Here is a 25,837-nt window from a genome sequence, read left to right as displayed (position 1 = left end):
AATGACCTTTTACTTATTCCCTCTGTTCCTTGCAAAGCTATCAGCTCCATAGTAATTTTTCTAGTGATTCTAAGTCTAGCTTTAAAATTATGAAGATTTGAAATTTCCATTCCTTTCTTGATGTGTTAGTTCCATCCTGCAAACCACTACATTTGCAACTATTTTTTCTTTGTAGATTTGTTAAATGCACATATGCAATAATTCCACCATGGTTTTGCTGCAGATTGTTTCTAAAATATATTTTCATGTCCTTACCCTTCTTTGGATTGACATTGGAATATTTTTTTGTGTTTGGTTTTTTTTCTGCAGTGTAAGTACAAGGAGCTATTTGAGAAGACTAAGTCTCATTTTAAGTATGTAGCTGACTCTCCAATTAATGAGCATTTTAAATATGCAACTAAGTTGATGGATGGGGTAAGTGTTAAAAATTTCTGTAGAATCTCATACTGAAGAAATAAGTGTGTGTATGTTAATACTGAGTTGAAGATTGATCTTCCTTATGAGATTGTAAATAATCCAAAGTATATTCAGATGTCTTATGATCAGACTAAAATCGTGAAAGACAAGGTTGCTCTTATTGTCTTGTCTGAGTATTAGGACAGGCCAGATTTAAAGTACCTAAAAATTGAAATGCTGGCCCCTGTTCCATTACGCTGTCATTGCAAAGAAACTGCTCCTTTGCTGACTGGTAAATAAATGCTAACTTAAATAATGCTGCTTCCTTAGTAACACTGATTGTTGATTGTCATGTGAAAAAAGGTCTAGAGAGAATCACAAATTGCTTTCCTGAAACTTTGAAAAAACCCCTTCCTCAGTGTTAGGAAGATAGTTTTATGTCTGAAGTTATCGTAGCTCTGTTTCTGTTCAGATATTTTGTGCTGAATTCTCCCACTCTGCTACTTACTTTTCCTTACTTTCCTCCTGTAGTGCTAAAGAAACAATAAGCACAACGTAGGAGCAGAGGGAGTTAAGGAATGCCCCTGGGTTTAAGACTAAAATCACCAATGGAGTTCTTAGGACTAGGGCTGTACACCTACAGGACAAAGCTCATTGAAAGGCACCGTGTTCTAGGTGAATTCTCATCAGCTTAGAGCAGACATATCACACCAGACTGATGCTTTTCATTAAAGCAGCATATATTTAGACTCTCTCACCCTGGTATTTTATTCTTTTTCACCAGAAATTGTGTTAATTCTTTACTTGTCAGTAAACATATTGCAGTATTATCTGTTCTAGGTTAAAAGAACTTCCACAACAGGTACCATTCCAGTACCATTGCTGTATAATTTCATACTCAATTTGATAAGCAGTGAACCACAGTTTGTTATAGAACATTGTTAGTATTCAGTCTTCTTAATATTCAGTAGAGCAAATAAGGAAAAATTTATTATGAGAAACATTAATGAGGAAAAATTCAGCAAGAGGGGCTCCATACATTGAAATGAATTTGCCTAAATGTCATGTTAGTGAAGTTTTTTGTGGTGAGGGATTATAGTTTTGCTTGCAAAAATTCTGATGATAACACTGTATTTTACCCTTGCATCTCATGTTCTCTTTGTACTCAAGTCAGGAATCTAGTTCCACACAGAGTTGCTTCTGCAGTTATTTTTCATTAAGAAAGTAAGTCATAAAATGGCTTGTTTGAAGAGTGGCAGGGATGGAGCATAGGTGTCCTTGAATTGTGGATTAGGCTGTCTAGTGGAAATTTAGAAATGTATATACTATATAGAAATGTTTTCTCTCTGTGTTGTTTGGTTGCATTTTTTAATATATTTTTCTCTTTTGGGTATAAACTTCAATCTCAGCCTTTAAATAGTCCATGTAAAGAGGTTTCAATGGTTAAAATGATGATCTCTTTATGTCCTCACTCTCTTTTAATCTGTTACACTGTATTATGCTATTCTGAGCAGAAATTATATAAAGCTGCCTATGAGAAGCTCAAAGATAGGTACAGCGTTATTGTGGATGATCCTAAGAACCTCCTGGCCAAGTGGGGGACTACTCTGAGCAGTCAGGTACTGTAGGAGCACTGGCCAGTGCTGCCAGCAAGTGCCTGGTTCACTCACAGCTACTCTGTCTGTGTGAAACATCTGCAGCTAGCAGTATCATAGGTTTCACCTGTGATGTTGTGATGTTTTATCTTTTTGATTGATCAGACAATTGATCAGATGATCTTTGTTTTGCCACCCAAAAAGAATCCTTACTTTTTGAGTGAGCTAATCTCTGCTATATGTACTTTCATATATTGTGCATCAATTGACATCAGAAATCTATTGCTTTTTGAAGTCATCGGAGAGGTTTTAAAAAATACAGTATCATGCATTTATTTTTGTATAACCTCTCTTTTTTTATGACCTTTACAAATATTATCTTCTTATTCATTTCTAGATAAAGCAACAGTGACGAATTTGGCTTTTTTTGACAAATTTTTTTTTTTACAAAATTTTTTTTGGCAAATTTTACAATTTCCTTAATGGGATAGTATGCAAATCTTTTACTATATACTCCTGACATTCTTAATTATATAGATGTAAGTTGTATGCACATCTGAATGAATGCATATAGTACCTTGCCTAAATCTCTCCACTCTCAAAGTGTCTGGGATCTAGAGCTGTGGTGTTGTTCATGGTGTTCACGAGTCTCTTTTGTGCTTCGTTGCCATTTGCATGAACAGAAAAAATATAAATCCTTTGCCAAGATGCTCCTGCAACATGGATGTAATGAATTTCTGAGGCCAGATATCCTGACAGCACTCTACAACACATACTTGTGGAGCCAGGTAATACGAAGAACTGATGCTGAAGGAGACATTTTATATACAGTTTAGCTTTTGGACTTCTAATATTTAATGCTTGGGAGTTCTCTACATTTCTACGGGTATCAGACTCCAAAGTTTGTCGATATGCTTAACACTGTCTATGATAAAATATTTTTGAAAACAGAATATCTGAAACAATATTTACTGTAACTTGGACGGCACTCAGCTCAGGCTGAACTTGCCTTCCTTTTCTCCTTTCATTATAAATAATTGTTATATATAATTCTATATAATATTCACGTATATACCTGAAGAGCAATTTTCTGTACATTTAAGATATTGTCTGTTAGCTGTTCCTGATATTTTCCTAACCAGATTCTCATTCTGCCACCATTCCTTGGACTGACCACCCCTCATAGCAAAAGTCCCTTAATTCAGTATGAACATGATGAAGTAATTTGGCGAGAAGTTGACAACGTTTATCTACCGCTCTGCCTGAGAATGGCGTCACATTGTGCCTAGAAACAGAACAGTCATGTCTCACTTCTAAGTGCCCTTAGAAATGGTAAAGGTGCACAGGTCTGTAGTAAGTCATATTTTTAGGAATTTATTTCTTTACCTACTGCTTTTAAACAAGGCTAGCAAAGCAGTCCTCATGCAGTCACATAATTCAGTTTATCTAAAAAAAAATGCTCTCTCCTTTTGCCGGTTTTAATAAGAATCAGAAGGTAGAAAGTGAGTAAAATTCATCTGTTTGTTCACACAGAACAAAGAGCCTAACATATTTATATTCCTGATGATGTAAAACAAAGCCTCTGACAACTCTGGTATTATTGTGCAAAATTAATTTTCCATATTATCTCTTCATTTAATCTGGATTCCAGCATATGTATTTTGACTGTACCAGTGAGATGAAAATGTGGCTTCTTAAATAACTGATACTTACTTATTTCTGCTCTGAAATCAAAGCCTCTAGCAGTAGCCTTATTCTTTTCAGTGGTAAAAATGATTTCTGAAAAGGCTAGCATATAACATTTAAACTGGAAACGCAACAGTAGAAAACAATTACATGACAGAGAGGGGGTATTCTTCGTTACTATTAGTACAGTTAATGAAATTCCTCAGTAATAAGGTACTGAAGGTCTTTACTAGACATTTTTGTTGACTTTTTCTGTGGATTTCTGTTATCTCATTAAAAACTCCTTGCAGGTGAGTTTGAGTATGTTTGAAGAAAAAAAAAAAAAAAAAAAGCAGTCTGCCTGACCTGCATGTTCAACTGAGTTGACTTCATGTTATAATTTGTTGTTTGTATGAAATTTTTTAATTTTTGTCTGTCATAGTCCTGTTTCAAAAGCATGGTTTTATTTTCTGATGCAAGATAGAGCATGAAAGTTCATATTTCAAAGTGTGTTCTGATGTCTTCCACCTGCCCTCAGGCTGTCTGCAATGAATTACCATTCTTGGTGTACAGACTGTTCTCACTGAATTCTGTGAAAACAGGTTTAGAGTCCTGCAGTAGGGCAAGATGATCTTTAAGACAGACATTATCAAGAGACAAATTCTGCTATGAAAGCTTTTAAAATATCCTGGCATTATGATACATTTAGCAAATGCATTTATCTTCCATTGTACAAGATGTTTTACATTTCATTCTGATGAACATCTGAAAATGAGATGTTGTCCAGTTACAAATTTTAAAGTCACTAATCTATTGAGATTGCTTTTTTAGCTCAATCCTGGAGATTTAGGATAGAAGTGAGGCTTTAAATAAACATAAAATGAATCACACAAATAGTCAGCCTCTGAGGCAAATAAGGGGTTTGCAGAGTTTAGCTTATTGTCCATGTTCAGCTTTCATTGGCTTTGGTGGAAGGATTTTGCGATTTTATGTATGAATATAAACATATCTCCTGAAGGTGTTTTGCCTTGGTTTGTGTGGTTAACATACTCTTCTTTCCCAATCACCAGGTTGAATACAAAAAGGACTATGAAAAGAAGAAAGACAAGTATACTACAGTTGTGGATACTCCAGAACACTTAAGGACTACAAAAGTCAACAAACAGATCAGCGATGTAAGTGTGGTCCGACCCTTCCAAGCATACCTTCTCTGAATTCTGACCTGTGAAGTGAGATAAGTAACAGTATGGCATTTTCAATAGTCCATTATAAAAAGTTTCTCATCTTGATTTTTCACAACTGACACAAAGAATGTCAAATAATATATTCTATAATTTGTATTTTCAGATTATTTACAAATTGGAATATAACAAAGCAAAGCCTAAAGGCTATACTACAATCCATGATACACCTATGTTACTGCTTGCGCGCAAGGTCAAGGACAGAATAAGTGATGTAAGTAAATCATGCTTGCCTGTGGTAGCAAAAAGACACATAATTAACTTTTTACGTTGATATGCAGTGGTTTTAACTCATATGTAACACTGTCATTAAAAAATAGCTTCTTGTCAGAGTGTATTGGTTTTGTTTCCCTGTAAAACTCTATATGCGTTTAATTCTTTTCCAAAAAACAGTGGATTCTGAAGGTGTTCAGGAAGTTTTTTAATGTAATGTTCTGTAGCTCTTGGAACATATTTGCTGGGGTAGAGCAGCCCTCACTAGTAAGAAAAGGTGTGAGCTGGAACTGGTATCTAATTAAAGCATGGGTTTGGGGATTTTGTTTCTAGGGTTTCTTCCTCTGTTGGCCATATTCTATGGATACTGTGAATGTGAATATTCTGATCTAAACTAAACGTGTTTTGATTATGGGGCAATGGAAGGTGAAAAAGAAGAGAGAAAAAGGAAGATGAAGTGGATAGAATAATATCGTAAGATTTGGGAGTCCTGCTCCTAATTCCTCCTTCTACCAGGCTTTCTCTCTGACCTTTGTATTGTCCCTCAGACAACCATAAATGAAATGAAGATACTAGCACTGTGAGAGAAAAGTAGCATGAAAGTCATGCAGATGCTACCTGGATTATGAGTGAATCCAGGAAGAGAAGATAACCATATTCTCCAGATAGTAACGTGGATCATTAAGAGATGAAGATGCTCAAAAGTGATCTGTGAATTGAAGTACATTTTTTTGGGTTCCAAACTGAATGCTGAATTTGAGGTTCTATAAAGCATGGAAGGTCCTATCAGAAGACAAGTTTCTTTAAAGCAGTTCTATTGGGTGCAAAAAAATAGAAACAGGCAGCATTACTGTCCATGTGTAGATTTTGTTAATCTTTGCCTGTGGTTCATGGTGAGTTATACCTGCTACCTTTTCTATTTAAAGAGACTTGCTGCTGAAGAGGACCCTTCTTTCAGGCAGATGGTTGATACCAAGTTGTATAGATGAAATTTCTTTTTCTTCTGTTAAGATTTATTCTCGACATGAACAATTTTTAATATTGTGGTTTTCATATTTTGATGCTTTTCTTGTTGACGACAATATTATCTTTGTAAACATTATTTATGTTTGTCTTTCTTTAGCTAAAATACAAAGAAGTGTACGAGAGGAATAAATCTCACTGCAATGTCGTAGCAGATTCAGTTCATATTAAGACTCCAAGGCATGCTTACAAGCTAAACAGCAATGTGAGTTCAATTTTATTACTACTTTGATTATGGATAGTGTTTGAGACTGGCAATGGAGACTGTAAGAAATTATTTTCAGTTCCATTGAAATTGTTTAAGCTTGAACATTGCCTCTAATTCTTATACTGTTTGAATGAAATATATTTTGATTTATTTCATACTAAAGTGCTTACTCTTCAAAGTTGTCCTTGAGGTCACTTGAGGTCCTTGTATGTCGTACATCTACTGTTCTTCTAGTTTCCCTTTGTTTTCCTGACGGAGACATAACTGTCCCAGAAATTCTCTGTGATGATATTCTTGCAGACAAAGTGCATGCTTTGTGGGAAGCTCTCCTGCATTTTCTATTATTGGTGGCCCACTTCAATCGGCAAGGAACTGAAAGCACTCACCTTCTTCAAAGTCATGACATCTTTTCAGTCACTCAGTTTCCTTTCTCCATGTAGCAGAGGATCAACTAGACTAAATGGACTCCCACTGGACTGAACATGTACATTCAGAGGAAAGCCCTAGGCTGATCTAGATGTGCTTTCTTACCTCTTCTCTCCTGAATTGGTACAGACCAAAAGATAATTTGCATATGTAGGAATGTCATGTGTAAAGTACACAACTTCCAATTAGCTCATTTTTTTCTTGTTTCACTACGAACAGCTGGATTATAAGAAGAAATATGAAGCAGCCAAGGCTCACTGGCACTGGATTGCTGATAGACCTGACTTTATTCAGGCAGCCAAGTCATCTCTGCAACAGAGTGATGTAAGGAAATCAAAATAAACTGAATGCTCCCTTTCCCCACATCTCTCATGTTCATAATAATAATAATTTAAAAAAAAAACTGTCAGAGATTTGATGCATTCTTCAGTCTTTTTTTTTTTTTTTCTTCTTCTTCTTCCTGCAGTATGAATACAAACTGGACCGGGAATTCCTAAAGGGATGCAAACTTTCTGTCACAGATGATAAAAATACAGTATTGGCCTTAAATAATGCCATCTTGGCGAGTGATGTAAGTACTTGAACAAACTTTTTTTGTTCTGCTAGAACTTTACTTACTACGTAAACTTTTATCGGAAATGTGGTTGTATTAAGAATGAAGCTTTGAAAAGTTGTTCTCAGTCTCAGTCATTATTTCTTTTGACTTGTTTATTCCATTAACAAATTGGCAAAATCTGAATAAATTTGGTCTTGTAAATGTCACTGGCCTAGTTCATGGATTAAATAAAAATTCATAGTTAACATTGCCTGAACACCCTAGACCTTTGGTATATCTCTGCATTCCTGTATTTGAAATGAAAATATTATCTGGAAAGAAACAACAGAAAAAGCTGCAGGTAGAACTTGTGCATAACACAAAGTATATTTAATAATTAATAACAATGTATTAATATTCAATATTTTAATAAGACTCCAAGTGAGACCTATAGGAATATATAAACCGGAATGAGTTTATCTTGGAAAACATGAAAGTATGGTATTTTCTGCAAACTTTTGCACTAACCAGCAGGCACAACCATAGTAATTTCTTTAAATTTATTTAAATTTAAATTGCCACAAGACAAGATACACATTCCTGAAAATGATAACTTTTCTTCCTGCTAGATAAAATATAAAGAGAAGCACAACAAAGCTCGAGGAACGTACCATGTTGTTCCAGATACACCTCAGATCCTCCTGGCTAAGAATGTCAGCTCTCTTGTATCTGAGGTAAAATGTCAGGGTGATACTTGCTCATTTAAAGTACATCCTGTTAATATTGGAAGGTGGGGGTGGGGTGGGAAGGTGGGGACAGGGCTTGCATTGCTGGTTTTTACCTATTTTTATTCTATGCTTTCAGAACAAATACAAAGAACACAGCAAGAAGCAGCTTCCACATGGGTCCTATACAACCCTGCCAGAGACAAGAGACACTGCTCACGTGAAAGAGGTGACCAAGAATGTCAGTGAGGTAAGTAACTAGTGCGGTAACAATTCACAGGGAGATTATTACCTGCTGCCTATAACTGATTAGACAGTTGCATGTTTTAGTATACATGCAACACGTTTAGAGTCTCATTGTAAAATGCCCAAGGAGTCAGAAAAGATTAATTCCTACCAGAATGAGACTGTAACAAAGAGATAAACACAATTTATTGGGAATATGTTGAAATACTCTGGAAAAAAGTGCCAGGCTGGAGTGCTAATCGGTCCCCATAATTCAGATTTTATTTTTCTTAGAGTTTGAACAGAAATCGTTAGAAGAGCAAGCTTTTGTAATCTAAAGCGCAAATTACAACAAACAAACTGGGGACCATACATTTTGAGGCTGAGGAGATTGCATATTATCTATCTTAACAGTTTTAGTGAGCTTATTGCTGAGTTTCAGTAGCATTTACCTTCATGTGAAATTACAAAATCACACATGGCCCTTTTTGCTTTTAACAGACAAACTATAAGAAGAAGTTTGTGAAGGAGAAAGGCAAGTCTAATTATTCTGTCATGCTGGAGCCTCCCGAAGTGAAACATGCCATGGAAGTTGCTAAAAAACAGAGTACAGTAAGTTTGTCTTGTCTTTTCATGAATTAAATAGCTTGTGTAAGCAAATTCAGTCCAAGTCAGCTGACAAAACCAAAATTCACATACTTCTGCATTTCCTCCCAGCCTCCATGTTCAAATGTAATGCTGAAAGATAAAGGTGCAAATATTTACATATGTAAAATTGCACTGAAATAAAGGATTTTTTTGAAAATAATATTTCTGCTTAATGACATGGTAGGATTTAAAGTAATCTAGTGCAAATCACATCTATTTTTTTTCATTCCTTCAAATACAGACAGAATTGCATGTGCTTACTGCTTCATTTGTAGACAACTTGCAAAGACAGATTCCTAAATCCATTCCTTGTGAAATCATTTTAAAAATAAATCCGGTGCACTTTCCCAGCAATATTGCTGTCCTTAATAGGTATGTTCCTCATGATCAAACCTCAGTATTTTTCTTTCTTCTGTCTATCATCATGAATTAGATTGAATACAAGAAAGATGCCAAGTCAAAGCTTCACTATACACCTATAGCAGATCGACCAGATATAAAGAAAGCAACTCAGGCTGCCAAGTTAATTAGTGATGTAAGTGGTTTTTAAGTCTTCTGTATAATTCTTTAGCAATAATTTTGCTACTAAAACCAGTGTCAGTAAAATAATTAAAAGCGAATGTCATCACTACTAAACTATTATTTGTTTTTTGTCCTTGTTAGATTGAATACAAAAAGCGTGGAGAAGCTGGCATTGGTGTAAGCATGCTGGGACGTCCAGATATTGAACTGGCAAAGGAGGTGTCCAAGCTAACTAGCCAGGTAATAAACAGTTGGTGAAACTTTAAAGCAGTGAGAGAATTTAGACATGATATTAACTTACAGGCTAATACTAATATTATAAATGAAATTATTTCTGGATGAGTGGATGATGGAATATTTTAAAGGGAACGTGTTAAAAGTAAAAATTAAATTCCTATGCAAGGTATTTCTTTGTTGAATAAACTTTTCTACTGACTTACTAAATGTCAGTCATGGAGGCATAGAATCTCCTTAAAATGATGCTGTGACAAGATCTTCTAAACACTTAGTCTGAAGTGTTAGCCATGTTCTCTTTTCTTTTTTTTTTTTTTTAAGCTTTTCTAGGTATTGGCTTTAAAAGAAGCATCCTTTTACCTAATTCTTATTATCCATCCTTTATGAGATGGACATTCAGCTTCTTTCAGCCAATTTCTTTCCACTGTGGGCCTTTAAAAGAATCTTCTGGTTTGAAGTTAACATGTTGTATAAACAGAAACTTGCTTACTTTTATGTAAGTTACAATGGTTATGGTCTCTGATTGGTCTGAAGCACATTCTTGCTATTTTCTGTGACAATTTTTTCTGCCAGGATCTCAGTTCAACTTGGTTCTTTCTCACCACTTCATGCTTTAAACCTGTTACCGTTTGCATTTCTGATCTTGCTTTCTTGCTACGCATTATAGGCAGAATACCTCAAACGACATATGAGAGGGCATGGAGCTGCATCTTATGATACCCCATGGATGAGAACCTTTAAGAAAGCTAATATGCTAAGTAGTCATGTAAGATAATTTTAAGTGACACATCTGGGAATGCTATTTTTATGCATCTGTCTCTTGCTTGCACATTATCTTACAATTCCAAGCTGTTAAAGGGTTATGATGCACCAGTTGCGCTGGATCTTTTTGTGTCAAAGATGACAATCTTTGTTGTTTGTTGTTGTATTGTATAAATGTTGAATGTAGCAAAACTTCTGAGGCTGCTCGGTCAGATGTGACCTTTTTTGTTTTGTCTGGAAAAACATTGCATGGGAATTCTGTGGGTGGGGAATTTGTTTCAGAAACACCACAAGAAGCTTGAAACCTTTTTAGGCCCTTCATAATGTTTTTGGAACTTCCAGTGTTTTTAATGGATGTTTCCAATGCACTCATGCAATGTGAAAACTCACCTTTTTCACACAAAAAAACTTAAAAAGAGACATGTAAGCTTGAGCTGGTTTTCCTGAAACTGTGCAAAAAATGGAAATATATGTGTATGACAAACCCGCTCAATGGTGCTGGTGATATTCAGTGAATGGTCATACCATATGCGTAACGTTCACACTAGAACTTCATTTTAACTATGCAAACATCAAACTTCTATTTAAACTTCATTTAAACTATTCTTTTTACATTGTGCTGGAATAGCATAATGGAAGCATAGTGTATGACCGAATCAGCCCCAGAGCCTCAAAGTATACCTTGTAGTGGTTTGAGGACACATAGTTTCTTATATTTCTCGCCATCTCAAAACCTTTGGAAAATAGAAAAACAATGGCTGCATAGCAGTTTTTGAAGCGGCAGCAGACAGGTCTGTGACAGTTTGGTTTTACACATGTATTTCCAAATGAAAAAAAGGGGAATGTGTTTTTTCCATGTCTAGCTGTGACTGCTGCACGTACCTGTCGCATGTTTGAATGTCAGCCACTGTGTTTGTCAGGAAAACCAAGAGTCTTTTTGGTAGAACCAAGGATTCTTAAGCTGAACAATGGAACTACAAGAAAAAGAAGAAATTATGTTGATTCCTGCTCAGTAATAATGACAGTCTCCTTTTCCATGCTTTTGCTCCAATGCTAGCCAGTTCTCCTCTTGGTCTTACAAACATGCTTTGATGAGATTATTTTAGTTCTGAGAGAAAATTAACTATTGTAGAAGCAGTAAGGGAACAAAGAATAATTGGTGTAATCTTTAATCTTTAATTATTTTTTCTCTTAAGCATTTTTTCTCATAAGCTTCTCCTTTATAAAGCATTATGTCCAGTTTGTTTGTCCACTTGCTTTTTTTAGTTGGGTTTCATCTATCTGTCTGGGATACTTCTTCTAATTTTTCATAGATCTTCTTGTAACATTTCTTGTAGGCTTTAAAAAAGTGAACTCTTTGGCATGATGGTCTGATCTTGATAATCTGTTGCATAGCTTGTAAAACTTAACAGATTCTAGCATACTTCTGATTGGTTTAAAATTTTGTGAGATCAGAACCTAGAGTGATTCCTTTATGTCAAAAATCTTAATATTGTTTTCTAACAGCAGCTATATAATTTGTGGATTTGCCTGTTTCACTGTGTGTTTTGTCTGAATGCTGGCATATTTTGCAAATCAAAAGAGCAGCAGTGGTATCCAGCATGAACCGTATGGTGTTGTATGGACAAGATTATGACAAGAAATTCAAAGTGGAAAATGTGATTGTGGAATGTGACTTAATTCCACATTCAGTCATCTTGCCTTTTTTTGCTAGTATAAAATTACCTGTGTACATTTCTGTAATTGTCATAAAACCCCCACTAGCATGAGTCAGCCATTCTTCAACTTAGTTATCAATTTTTCAGTATTTTATTTCTTTCATTTCAATGGTCACATAAATATTGCTTGGGAGATGAAGGTTTTTTCTCAAGAACCATGAATCCTTTTTCCTCATCAGCCACTGTCCTGTATTTTCTGCATGCTTTTTGTAAGTATTATCTTGGTCCTGAACAAGGTCAAATTCTTTCAGAAGGACTGATAACAATTGTTCGGTTCTTGTCCTTTAGACCAGGGATGGGTGTTGCTAGCTTTTTAGTGTAAAAGATCTCCAAGGAAATGTGGATTGGTAGACAGAAAGAAGTGTTGCCTCACTTGTTACCAGACCAGGCAGAATACTGCTACAAGGAAGACATGACAAATTCTCAGAATTTTTCTACTGTACTGATGTGTAATGGTGATGAGCACACATACTAACTATGGCGTCTATTTAGGTAAGCCAGAATCTTTAATAGTTTGAGTTTTTCTTGCACTCTTCAGTAATTCTTCTGAAACAATTTTATTTATCTTTGATAGCAAAAAAAAGCAGTAAACCCAAAATATTCCTAAGGGAATAGTCCCTTTTGTAGGTTTACAAGAAATAGGGAGGAATTAGCCTTTAGCTTCACTTGCAGCAGTGGGATGGGACAAGTCACAATGGATGAAGGACTTGCCCTCACTGAAATCAATAGCAAAACTCTCATTTCTATCAACATTTCTGTGCCTCCAGCCTGAGTCTACTGGGTTATTATGGCTTGTATCACTATGGTTTACATTGCTGATGCTAACTTGGTTTGCAAGTGTTACTAAGGCTCTGCATAATCTAATTCCTTGTAAGCAGTTGTATCACTATTCTGTTTGTGATCATTAGCATCCTTCTTTGTCTCTGATTTATACAGAACACACTATATGTATAACTTATATATATAAATGTAAAGTATTTGATATATTGCTATCTTCAATGCTTGTTGTCTTTAAGGTAGGTTTTAAAGCTCACATTTCTCCAAGAAATATGTAAAAAGTTCTTTTAAATACTCTTTATACTTGTGTCAGTTCTGTCTGTTTGTGAAGTAGGGTGTTTTTTGCCCATGCCCAGGTCCCATCAGGTGAAAATTCTTCATCTCCAAGGGTCAGAATTCAGCTGTATTTTGTCAGCATAATTCTTTTTACTGTATCTGTTTTTTTTACAATGAGGAGATGTAACCTGTGCACTGAATGAAAAATTGCTAGTATTTTGTAAGTACAGATGTCGATTTTCTTTCTGTGTCAGGTCATCTTTAAAATAGCCTTTATTCCAGTGGATGCCTTCAAGTTACTACATTTTTGTTCTTCTGCTTACTGTCAGCGTCAAAGTAGGGTCTCTTTGCCTTCTGCAGCCAAACAGCTGAGTACTCAGCAACAGTTGTAATATCTGGTTGTTTCTTAATTTAGGTGAAATACAAGGAGAATTTTTCCAAAGAGATGGGTAAAAAGCCGAAGTATGATTTAAAGGAGGCTAAAATCTACAAGACCATGAAAGATGCTCACAACATGGCTAGCGAGGTATTTTTGCTTACAGTTTTCCCTTAGGGAAATTAAGTTTTAAATTTCTTTGAAGAAGACCTCCTTTGCATTATAATACTTTCAACATCACAGGTTTCATTAGCAGTCTCCTTTTCTGATGCTTGTCCTTTCTTACCTGCAGGTGAAATATAAGGCAGATTTGAAGAAACTCCATAAACCTGTTACAGACATGTCTGAGTCGCTGATCATGAACCACGTCCTGAGCACCAGCCAGCTTGCCAGTGCTGTAAGCTCATTAACTAATCCCAGATCCATTTGCTTTTTTCATTACTATTGATTCCATTCTGAATTGATCTCTGCTAACTATTTCTGTAACAATTACTCCCTCTGTTATTATTCATGGGACATGAATAATATTCATGGGACATCACCTGGTAGTGATCTCTTCCTCTACTTTCTAATGATTATCTCCTAGTTAACTAGCAACTTTACCACATTTGTCCTCTGGGAAGTGAGTTCTTTATTAGCTGTAGAACTGTTAATGTTTCAAATCCTCTAATATTTTTTAGTGAACTGATTCTTTACTACCTTTTAACTGATTGCATTACACTAACAAATACCATTTTCTTCTTTTTTTACTTTTTTCTTTACCGCTTACTATATTTAAAATACTGATTTTTGTCCTTTTTTTCATTTCTTGTTTATGTTTAACATCCCCCTGTTGTAGATGTACAGAATTATGCCTAACAAAAAACTTGATAATTTTGCTGAGAAAAGACAAAAATCATTATTGCCTGGTACAGCCTTTTCATGTATCCACTGTTTTCTTTTTTCTTTTTCTTTTTATAATCCTGTTTTTGAAAAAATCTTTGTTGCAATCAAAATGGTCAAAAAAAGATAACTGTTCACCCATGTCTTTAGAAGTGATATCTGATACTGGGAGTTAAACTTCTTGGTTTTGTTTTGCTTTTTGTATTTCTAATTTCTCTTTGATGTTCCATTGAAGTGTTGCTTTGATTGGACCTAAGACGTAAATTTGCTGAGGGACTTTTTTTTTATTGAGATGATTTTTGACACCTTCCCTTCAGTACCAGTACAAGAAGCAATATGAGAAGAGTAAGGGTCACTACCATGTGGTGCCAGATAATCTTGAACAGGTTCATCTAAGGGAGGCATCAGAACTTCAGAGCCATGTAAGTTGGTCATGTGTTTCTCATTAACCCCACTCACTGAGTACCAGTCTCCATCACTGAAGTCATCCTAGCAAGTTCTCCAGTATTTAACAATCTCTGTGCTTACCTGCTTTATAAACACCGCACACCTGAGTAAACAAGGCAATGAGAAATACTTGCACATTTACAAGTTTAGAACACCTATACAATATCTGTATGATTTCTTCATTTTAGATTAGATCTCAAAGTTACTTATGTCTGTTATATAGGGATCTTTTTACACAGTATAATACATGTATCAGGGTGATTTTGCCTATAGAAGAAAAGGACTTGGTAATCAGAGAAACTGGAAATTGAAAGAAGTAGGGTTGTTGCTGACAATGTATTTTCAACTGTTGTATCCATTCTAGCCTCAAGTGTTATGGAGAGCTCTGCCATTCTTTTTCTGCATCCAGAACTGCTTTAACCAAAACAATACCTACTGCTGCTATTAAATGTCTGACATTTTTTTCTCTAGAGTACAGCAAATGATGAATCATTTGGTCTATAGTCCTCCCTATTCCAGGTTCTATTCCACATATTTACTAACTGTAAAGCACAAGAGGAATTACTCTTAGAACACAAAGGACCATAGTTGTTCTGCTGCATGGCATGGAAGAGCAAAAAGGTTACATAGCAATGGACTGTAAGAAAATGGTTGTTAATCAGTTTGTAGTTAAAGTTTAAGTCAGTACTTGTTGCTCCAGTCTAGCCAAAGGCAGCATTACCTCATGCAGCAGTCTGACAATTAATGCCCTAAAGGCTGGATACCATAACTTGAAGCAAGAATATATTTATCCTTGTGGACATTTTACCTCCTGGACACTCATGCACAGAATTAGTTTGCAAGTTGCTAAACTGCATCTTTTCAAGCCCTGCCGCTAACACTCCAGCAATCCACTGACATGTATCTGGCTGAACTTGGCCAGGGTCATGAGCAGTCCAAGTGCCTTCCAGTTAGATTTTTACAGCTCTCTGTCTTCCTTCTTGTGATCAGTAAAGTCTTGAAATCTGAGCTGACACAGCTTACTCTCTGCAAAATAAATCAGTAGAATTTCAGGCCACACACATTTTGCTGCAAGCCTAACATTTGAGTTTACATTTTATGGTCAATAATACAGATTTCAGGAAGATAAAGAGTATTAGACATTCGTTTTCTTACCACAGATCTGTTGACCAAAGTAGGTACATACTAGTTGATGAATTGGGTCTTTGATTATTTAGGAGGGTAACTTTTTCTTTTCTTCTCAGGTGAAATACAGAGAAAAGTATGAGAAGGAGAAAGGAAAACCTATGTTGGACTTTGAAACTCCAACATACCTTACTGCAAAGGAATCTCAGCTCATGCAGAGTGAGGTATGGTTAAAATCAATACTGATAAACTAAGAAACTTGAACATTTATTTTTTTATAGCTAAACTTTCACAGTGATTTAAGCAATTATACTCACATCTTGTGCATGCTGATAGAACAACTGTAGCTGTGTCACATTTCTTTTTGTTGGTTATGAAATACTACATTTAAAATTCATGAATCTTTCCTGTGTCATGATGAAGTGTGTATTATCTGTAATTTTTCATCAAGAAGCTATCAGTAAATGAAGCTTAAGCAAGCTTTTGAGTCTTTAGAAGAAATGTAATATGAAATAAATTTCACTTAAACTTCTGCAACATAAGTATAGTATGTGTGTCGATTATTATATTCCACAGAAAGTACCCTGGTTATTCTTTTCACCTCTAAACTCTATTTTTGAGAAATCCATTTATTTCCTGTTTGTCTCTACTGTCATAGTGTTCTTCACTGACCTGTCATTCTATTTCCTCAAGCAGTTTTTTTCTGTTCGTTTGAAGTATGATCTCGTTCTGTCACCGATGAAGGCTTACACTTGCTGAGGAACAGTTGTATAAGCCCATTAGTCATTATGTTTCAGTGATTCCATTGAATGTTTTCTATGCTTATACACATAAGTAGAAAAAGAAGAGGAAAGAAAAAAAAAAAGCAGGCTCAGGTCATGTTTCCATTGAAAGCAATGAGCTCTTTCACGGGTTTTAGTAGAAACAGGACTTACTGCTTTAGGTGCCCACAGCACTGACTGTAGCAGGTCGTCATTGTGACATTGATACCAAACCACTTCTCATCCTCCCAGTAGTTTTTCATGCAACTAAAAACATTGTAATAAATATTTGCTATTTTGCTTTTTTCTTCTTGCTCTCATTAGAAAGAATATAAGAAGGACTTTGAAGAGTCCATTAAAGGCAGAAACCTTACTGGCTTGGAGATTACACCATCCTTATTACATGTCAAATATGCAACCAAAATAGCAAGCGAGGTAGCAGATATTCTGTGCTTATTTCCTCTGTCAAGCTAAATAATTCCACTAAGTATTCTCAGCAGCATTTCCTCTTCACCACTTTCTTTTTTCCTAACAATTCACATTAAGCATGTTTACATATATTTTGTGTTGTGAACTAATTTGTTGTGGACATTTATTTTGTTGTTAACTGTATTCATATTTACTGTGTCACTTTCTGACATTCAGCAGCCTAACTGTCCCATAGCAGGGTGTATATGTGTGTGCCTTGGCAATTTATCTTGAACAATGATTGTTCTGTTGTGGTGGTTCTTACATAACCCTAGGCAATATTCTTGGTTGTTTAAAAAAAAACTCTTTTTGTCTTTTGGAGCTTTTGGAATTATTTTCTTTCATTTTTAAAAAAAATTAAATTATTTTTTGCAGCAAAGTTGTAGACCATAGAACTCTCCTTAGTCTGGCTTTGCAGTTTTCATTTTCTTTCTTCTACAGAAAGAGTACAGGAAGGATCTGGAGGAAGGTGTCAAAGGTAAAGGACTAACAGCTTTAGAGGAGACTCCAGACATGTTAAGAGCAAAGAACGCAACTCAAATCCTGAATGAGGTATGTCAAAAGCTGTTTGCAAAATACCTCAATGGATGTAACAGCCTCCAACTGATAAATGCTTATGGCTGTATAATACTAGTATGAACTTCATCATTTCCTAGAAGCTCTTTAAGTAGAAAAAACAAATGTGTATGAGTGACTGAGGATAAAACTGGGAGCCTGAACTTTTATGTGAGCTCTTTTCTGGCTTTGCAGTTACTGCAGGAATATAGGTGAGAAACAGGTGCTATGATCAATAGTCAGATCAGTCAAGGGATAGGGCAAACCGGCACTGTGATGCAGCAAGGCTATGTGGGGGGAACCAGAGGTGTCAGTGTTGTAAACCAGGCATCTTAGGTCAGGAGCTAAGGACCAAGCCTGAGGAAACAAGAAGCAAAGTGAGAGATTGGAAAGAGACTACAATCGGGAAACCAGGCTGGGGTATTTCTGCTTTAGGAGGTGTGCTGTGCAGCAAAGAGCTCTTTTTGAATGCTTTATGCTTGGTGGGTGAGTCAGAAACACCAGCCAGGCTCATGAACAGTTCCCTCTGCCCAGGACTGATGCCCAGTGGGCCGATGATGGCCGATGGAGTCTTCCCCACTTTGATGGAGAGAGGTGGCCAGCAGACAGTCAGGATGCAAATGTAACAGCTACTTTATTTACATGGTGGACTAGTATAATAAATACTTCATAGTGACTGTTTTCATAGCATAAGATTAGCTCATATTTTATGAGCCTTATCATCAGACAGAAAGCTAAAAAAAGTAACTTCTTACTGTTACTTATGATTTCGCTTAAAAAAATACTCCTAAAATAAGCATCCTTACTGACAACAGCATTTTGTACTTAGTAGTACAGAGGTTTTGAGTTACTCAAATAGCCTACATTTTATTACCAGAATATTACAGACATACTCACCTAAGTTCAGCAGAGCTGGCACAGAGATATGAATTACAACTGTCTAGACAAAATAAGTCTTTTAGACCTTAGCAGAAGATCTCTTTGGGAGAAGTGGCAGCTGCAGCCCTGAGGTTTTAGGGAGGGTATTAATTCCAAAGGGCACAAAATCTCACAGGGGATCCTAACACCTTCCATTTTTTGGACATGCTCAAGCACAAAATATCTGACCACTTTTCACTACCACATGCACTTCACACACTGCTTGCTCTCTGTTGCTTCTCTTCTGTACAAGTTACTGTTTTGCAGCAATCGCTGATCACCTAAAGGAGCTTATGTTTTGAAAATTCCTGGTGTGAGAAGGAAGAGTGACCTTAATACAGCTGGGCTGTAGTGTACTCCATTTCCTGCTGGAGTAGGGCTGTTTATTCTCAATATTTAAGTCATAATCTACACGCTTTAATGACATAATTTCCTGCTTAATTCTGCATGTATATTAGTAGCATTCCTATTTTGTGATATGGTCATGAAATCATCTGAAGTTGCATTCACATTGACAAGGCATGTATTCACATCTATTCACTGTCTTCATCTGCAGAAAGAGTACAAAAAAGCATTGGAATTAGAAATCAGAGGAAAAGGTCTGACAGAACTGGCTTTGGAGACACCAGATTTTGTGAGAGCAAAGAATGCCACTGACATTGCCAGCCAGGTCGGTGCAAGTATCTCATGTATCATGTCTGATGTCTTCTTTAAAAGAAAATTTATCAAGAGTTTTTTTCTGATTAAACCAAATGAAAATTGTTGTCCGGATATGATTAAGGGCACCTAAATGTGAGCTTTCCCCAACAGATCAAATACAAACAATTGGCGGAAATGGAGAAAGCCAACTACACCAGTGTTGTCGATACTCCAGAGATTATTCATGCCCAGCAGGTCAAGAACCTTTCAAGCCAGGTATCTTGAGTGAAACAATTTAATTATCATTCCTGTGGGAACCTTGAATGGATACTAGTTTGGAGCACCTAAATAACTACCTGGCACGACATTCAGGAGATACACCAGGAAAACAAATTTCTTTAGAGCTGTGACGTGGCATCTGTTACTCTGAAATTCCATTTCAATATGAAAATTAGTTTATTTGAATGCTGAATTTCTAATAATGTATGAATTTCTATTGCTTTTACAATACCAAAGCTAATTTAGTTCTAAGTAATCTAGCTTAATTTTCTACTCCTTAATAACTTAACATTTAAAATAAATCTTACACAGAGACATATTCTGAATTTGTATCAAATACAGAAGTACTCACGTTTCCATAAAGGTGGGCATTCTGCAACAATATAATTAATGCAAGGTTTTTGATTACTGCTTTTGTTTTAATGGAATATATTTTGTATTTTCTATCAGAAAAAGTATAAGGAAGATGCAGAAAGGACCATGCCATACTATGTGCCTGTAGCAGACACACCAGAAATGCAGAGAGTCCGTGAGAATCAAAAGAACTTTAGCACGGTACATATAAAAATAACAAACACTGTTACTATCAAATAATAAGAAATGTTCACCTTTTTTTGATTTAGTAAGATCTTGGTATCACACTCTTAAGCCCAGCTAGGCTGCTTTTATATTCTCGGGGATCTTCACTTAGAAGGTCTGCTGTGTATGCAGCAGCTCACTTATGCATTACACAGGGAACCAAAATGCTTCTGTAATTTTCTTGAAAAAAACCCTTTCTGCTGCAGTGCTATGTCAATTCCTTTGTGAGTAATAGAGAACTATACTTAGAGAAGTTGTCTGTTGTCAGTGGGACTACCTGCAAGAACTCCACAATCTGACTTGGAATCTTTAACTTTCATTGTTGAGACTTACTTGTTTTCAATACAATCTGGCAGCCTTCAAGATTTTTCAATGAATCTAATTAAGGATCTCCTATTGCTAATTTAAATTAGAATACTGTAACTGTGTTACATCTTTATATCACTAATGCTGTGCTAAAATGACCTCCTTATAAGGTGTCCCTGAAAATATTTTTTTTTCTCATCTTCAAAGAGAACTGTGAGTAAATTTTTATGGCAACATCTGATATTTAATTTTTTCAACAGCTTCAGTATCAGTGGGACCTACAGAACAGTAAAGGAAAAGTTACAGTTGTACAAGACACACCAGAAATGCTGCGTGTGAAAGAAAACCAGAAGAATTTCAGCTCGGTATAGTTATTTTCTCTTTTCAGTTCTCATTCCAAAAAAGTTTAATATGTTTAATAAAATAACTATTTTTGACTCTTATCTCACAGGTATTGATGTGCTCTTGATGTGCTTAAATATAGGTATAAGAACTTTTCTTAAAAAAGCTAACATTATTCTAAGTAGATTTAGCTGGGTTTTGCTACTCCTTTTTATCTGCTGGTTTTTGTGGGATGCCCTGATTGCACTCTTCCATGTATACTTAGCTGTGATATAGTTAAACAGGCAATCCTATACATAAATTGTTATTACTAGTATCCATTTTTCTTTTGCCCTCTTACCATGTATGTACTGTGTTCTTGTTGTGTTGCAACTGTCCTCTTTCAGCGAAAAGTGAACTGTCTGCCTGATTTTTTTCACATTTCATGTGTTACCATGAAGTGCCTAAAGTCTGTTGTATCATTTTGCCACTAGCACCATTAGCATAGTAGGTAATTAAGTGGAAGATATTTGTGTAAAACTTTATAAAAGAGATAAGAACACAAGGAAGGGATTAGAGCAAATACTAGTCTTCAATCTGAAAATCAGTCTACAAGTGTTTTGCTGTTCTTCTTAAAATGTGTTACTACAAACATAAAGAGTTGGCTCCTTTTTGTCACCAATGGCACGCATATAGTAGGACAGACATCAGATAGGCAGCGAGGCAGGGACTGGAGATGGTCCTCCGAGTTGGCTTTCAGCCTGCACTGTTGTGTACAAATCACTGTCATGAGCCTGTATTCACTCTCTAGAAGAAATAATGTTGTGTTTTGTATGCTTAAACTTGTTGTCTTCATTCTAAATATTAAGATTTTATATAAAGAAGATATTGGAACTGGAACTACTATTGAAAAGACGCCAGAGATGCAGAGAGTTAAACGAACACAGGATGCAATCAGCTCGGTACAAAAGAATTGATTTTTTAATACTCTGCCAGTGCTAACTCAACTTGAAATAACACATTTTCCCCTCTCTTATTTCTGTAAATGTTGCCAACAGTGGTTTGTCAATAACCCAGCCAGCTAAGGGTTACTTTCTAAAAGTTTTTGCCTACTCTTGTTACTTAAACAATAATCTTTCTAATGATTAACATTCAATTTCTAACTTACAACCCATTTCTAAAACATGAAACCTCTTGCCATCATTTTAATCTCATCCCACACACAGTTTGATTCTTTGATTCTGTGCTGAACAATGTAGGTTGGAAGGGACCTCTTGAGATCATCTACTCCAACCCCATTGCTCAAGCAGAATGAGCTAGAGCAGGTTGCCCAGAACCAGATCCAGTCAAGTTTTGAACATCTCACAGGATGGAGACTCCACAGCTTTTCTAGGCAAACTGTTCCAGTGTCTGACCACCCTCACAGTAAAAAAAGTGTTTTCCTGTGTTCAGATTGAATTTTCTGGTTTTTAATTTGTGCCCATTACCTCTTGTCCTGCCACTGAGCACTACTGAGAAGAGTGGCGTACTCTTCTTCATTCCTTCTCACTGGGTATTTGTACACATTGGTAGGGTCCCACCGAGTATCCCTCTTCCAGGTTGAGCAGTCCCAGCTCTCTAAGCCTTTTCCTATATCAAAGATGCTCCTGTCTCTTACTCATCTTTGTGGCCCTGCACTGGACATGCTCCAGTATGTCCATATCTTTCCAGAATTAGACACAGGACTCCAGATGTGGCCTCACCATTGCTGGCTAGAGGAAGGATCACCTCCCTTGACCTGCTGGCAATGCCCTTAATGCGGCCGAGAAAGCTGTTGGTCTTTGCTGTGAGGGTGCATTGCTGGCTCATGGTCAGCTTGTTGTCCATCAGGTCGCCAAGGTTTTTCTCTGCAAAGCTGCTTCCCAGACAGTGAGCCCCCAGCACATGCCCCGGCCTGGGGTTATTCCTCCCCAGCTGCAGAACTTTGCATTTTCCCCTGTTGAACTTCACGAGTTGCTTCTCGGGCCATTTCTCCAGCCTGTAGAAGTCCCTCTGGGTGGCCTTACAACCCTTGGGTAGATCAGCCAATCCTCCCAGTTTTCTCTTAGCTGCACACTTGCTGAGGGTGCATTCTGTCCCGCCATCCAGGTCCCTTATGAAATGTCAAACAGTACTGGCCCCTGGGGCACACCACTGGTGACTTGCCTCCCACTGGCCCTTGTGCCACTGACCAAAATGCTCTGGGTCTGGCCGTTCAGCTGGTTTTCAGTCAGTGTCACCGTGCATTTATCTAACCCATGTTTGATTAGCTTGTCTGTGAAGATGCCAGGGCAAGGAGGGTCAAGCCTTACTAAAGCATATCGTGTAAAGTTTTTATATTATATAAAAAAAATGTAACACTCTAAAATTGGAATAATTGTATGTATTACTTTTCTTTCAAAGCTTGTAAGTCTTTTTCATGTTTTTTGACTGCTGTTATTTTAGCATAAAAGATACTAACATTTCAGCCAATTCATTTAATGCATAGTATGTTAAATATGTTCAATGCTATTTGTTGTTGTTGTTATGCTAAAGTAGAAAAGCAAATAGCACTGTAATTGTTAAAGTTGTGTATGACTCACCTCTGTTGAATACGATAGATTTTTACAAATCCAAAATTTTCCTTTCATTGGTAGAAAGACCAAATGGTATCAGGTTCAAAGGTATTTACACCTGGTTTTAGAAAACCCTTTTAGTGAAGTGCCATTCACAGGAACGTCTCATCAGCGGCTCAAGTTGCCTTCTAACAGGTTGCTTGTAAAGATGATGGGATGTTTTAACAACAGCTCTCTGCTGATGTCGAAGCCAGTGATATGTTTTAAATTTTCAGTCTCCACAAGATCAGGATAATGCTCTTTAGGTATCCACGTATGAATCTACGTGCCTATTTCAATACCATTAGGCTAAAATTTTAAGAAATTGTTTTAAATTTTTAATACCACAATTTGTTGGAACTCAGTGTAAGAAACCTTGACATGGCTCCATTATAAATCAGGGGATTTGTTCTTGCTGAAATTATGCTCCTGGGAGATGTTAGATGCCCAAATTTAAAACTTCAGTTGAAAAATTCTGGCTCAAACAAGACTCTGCTTTTTTACCCTAAGCCGAGTTAAAGTGCTTTATAGAAGGGCTTCTAATAGGGGGTTCCTCGATGATTTCCTTCTATCAGGATACATTTGGTACCTTAAAAGTGAATGAGTTTGTAAAGTGTAAAGGACCTGTGTTTCTTTATTCGTGTAACTTGTAACACATACATGCATCAGCTGTGCTTTAATGTAAATCCACTGATTTTTTTCTAATGTCTGTGCCTTTGTAGATTAAGTACAAGGAGAGTATTGGAAAAGGAACTCCAATTCCTGATCTTCCAGAAGTGAAGCGTGTCAAGGAGACACAGAAGCACATCAGTTCGGTAATGGCCGATATGTTCTATTTACTTATATACTCATTCAGAGCTCAAGCTCCAACCTTTGGTAGTGTTTGTGGGTATTTTTTGTTGAAAAGAGGACAGATCTCTTAAATCCCTATATTCAGCAGCAGGAAGTTTGACTGTCTGAATTTGCAGTAATGGTTACAATCAGTCACTTCCCTCTATTATTTCTGTGACCTTTTCTGAACACAGAACTAGGAACAGAAAATACCCAGATGATATCTTACGATTAGTCTGAAGAAAATGGATCAGCTAGACAAAACTTTGTGGAAAAAAATAATTGGAGCCTTTTTTTGTAGTCACAAAACCTAGTGACAGTTATAAGGGGAAACACTACCTGGCCTTTCCCATACCTAGTTAAGTGTAGATATTAGGAACAACACGCTCTCCTGATTTTGAGCCACTGCTGCTTTACTTTGATCTCTGCGTACAGAGCTGAGGCAGGATATGGTCTTGGGATTATTGGTACCTCAGATGTTTGCTATACAATGCTGAGGAGCAGTGACACCTGTATAAAGAGTATCTTTGGATTTATCGTTCCTGATCTTATAACTGGTTTCCCTTTTGAGCTGTTTATGATACGAATGTGGTTTACAGCTGTCTTTTGCACAGTTGTTTTTTCCAACCATTCTTCATTTTTGATCACCTTTTACACAATCTGTTTTCCTTTGCTGTGATTGCTTTATTTTTGTATTTTTTCATTGTTTCTATTACATCAAGCAGAGAAGATTGGTTTTTTTCTTAGCTTGTTTTGTTGCAAGTATATTACTAGTTGCAAGAAGAACCATTAATGCATTTGTAATGTATTTCTACATGGTGACGTTTTAAACCAACCCAGGCATCTCCTGTGCAACTCCTTTAAAGAAGAATGCAGTTTTTAAAATTCAATTACAGTCTAAGTTAAACCTAATAATATGAGAGCTAAAACTCAGTTCTTTTCCTTACTAGAGACCTAAACCAAGGTAAAATAGTTGTGTTCCAAAAAGTACTCACAGAGGTCTATAAAAGGTTTTATTTTTATGTTTGTTAACATGATTTAAAAAAAGCCTTACAGAAGTGTTTACTGCCTGAAAAGTAATACTACTGTGTATCCTAAACGAAAATGAAAAGCAAAATAAATGTGCCTTTTATGCCAGGTCAGCAGAATATTTAAACTTGTGTCCTACTGTAATGAAGTATTGCACTGACTTCAGTGCGTCCAAGCATCGCAACAAAGACTTTAAGTACTTGCTGAGCTGGTGACTGTACTTATAAAAGATGGACACTGAGTAAAATTGTGGACATATTTATATATAATCCAAGATTCTATTTACTTATAAACCAGGTAAATTATCCAAATGTACTGTAGTTGTTGTGGAAGGAATAAGATCTTCTCACCTTGCTGGGTGCTTGTGTTCTGCAGGTGTTGTACAAAGAGGACCTAGGGACAGGTATCCCAACACCTGTCACTCCAGAAATAGAGAGAGTCAAACGCAATCAAGAACACATTAGCTCGGTATTTAAAAAAAACAAAAAAAAAATCTTAACTTCTTTTTGCATAACATCCT

At 36.3% G+C, this 25,837-nt stretch overlaps 1 protein-coding gene across 35 annotated transcripts in view; it reads left to right on the top strand.

The window, feature by feature from the left end:
- The window catches only part of NEB (nebulin), a 134,089-nt gene that overhangs the window by 94,474 nt on the left and 13,778 nt on the right, over positions 1-25,837 (top strand). For 25 of the 35 annotated variants that reach the window (XM_080400031.1, XM_080400034.1, XM_080400019.1 and 22 more), the window contains 26 exons: positions 310-414; positions 2,675-2,779; positions 4,727-4,831; positions 5,004-5,111; positions 6,234-6,338; positions 6,987-7,091; positions 7,234-7,338; positions 7,932-8,036; positions 8,167-8,277; positions 8,754-8,864; positions 9,334-9,435; positions 9,564-9,662; positions 10,324-10,422; positions 13,605-13,715; positions 13,858-13,962; positions 14,765-14,869; positions 16,139-16,243; positions 17,105-17,215; positions 17,690-17,800; positions 19,278-19,391; positions 19,532-19,636; positions 20,090-20,194; positions 20,785-20,889; positions 21,715-21,807; positions 24,180-24,272; positions 25,693-25,785. In XM_080400031.1, the coding sequence (XP_080256157.1) occupies positions 310-414; positions 2,675-2,779; positions 4,727-4,831; positions 5,004-5,111; positions 6,234-6,338; positions 6,987-7,091; positions 7,234-7,338; positions 7,932-8,036; positions 8,167-8,277; positions 8,754-8,864; positions 9,334-9,435; positions 9,564-9,662; positions 10,324-10,422; positions 13,605-13,715; positions 13,858-13,962; positions 14,765-14,869; positions 16,139-16,243; positions 17,105-17,215; positions 17,690-17,800; positions 19,278-19,391; positions 19,532-19,636; positions 20,090-20,194; positions 20,785-20,889; positions 21,715-21,807; positions 24,180-24,272; positions 25,693-25,785 (2,721 nt within the window). Of the gene's footprint in view, positions 1-309; positions 415-1,910; positions 2,016-2,674; positions 2,780-4,726; positions 4,832-5,003; positions 5,112-6,233; positions 6,339-6,986; positions 7,092-7,233; positions 7,339-7,931; positions 8,037-8,166; positions 8,278-8,753; positions 8,865-9,333; positions 9,436-9,563; positions 9,663-10,323; positions 10,423-13,604; positions 13,716-13,857; positions 13,963-14,764; positions 14,870-16,138; positions 16,244-17,104; positions 17,216-17,689; positions 17,801-19,277; positions 19,392-19,531; positions 19,637-20,089; positions 20,195-20,784; positions 20,890-21,714; positions 21,808-24,179; positions 24,273-25,692; positions 25,786-25,837 lie in introns of all 35 variants that reach the window. The other 10 variants (XM_080400010.1, XM_080400018.1, XM_080400037.1 and 7 more) reach the window with 5 other exon arrangements.

The sequence above is a fragment of the Falco punctatus genome (assembly GCF_963210335.1).
Source record: "Falco punctatus genome assembly, chromosome: 8".
NCBI classification, from domain to species: domain Eukaryota; kingdom Metazoa; phylum Chordata; class Aves; order Falconiformes; family Falconidae; genus Falco; species Falco punctatus.
This window is presented reverse-complemented; position numbering and strand designations above follow the sequence as displayed.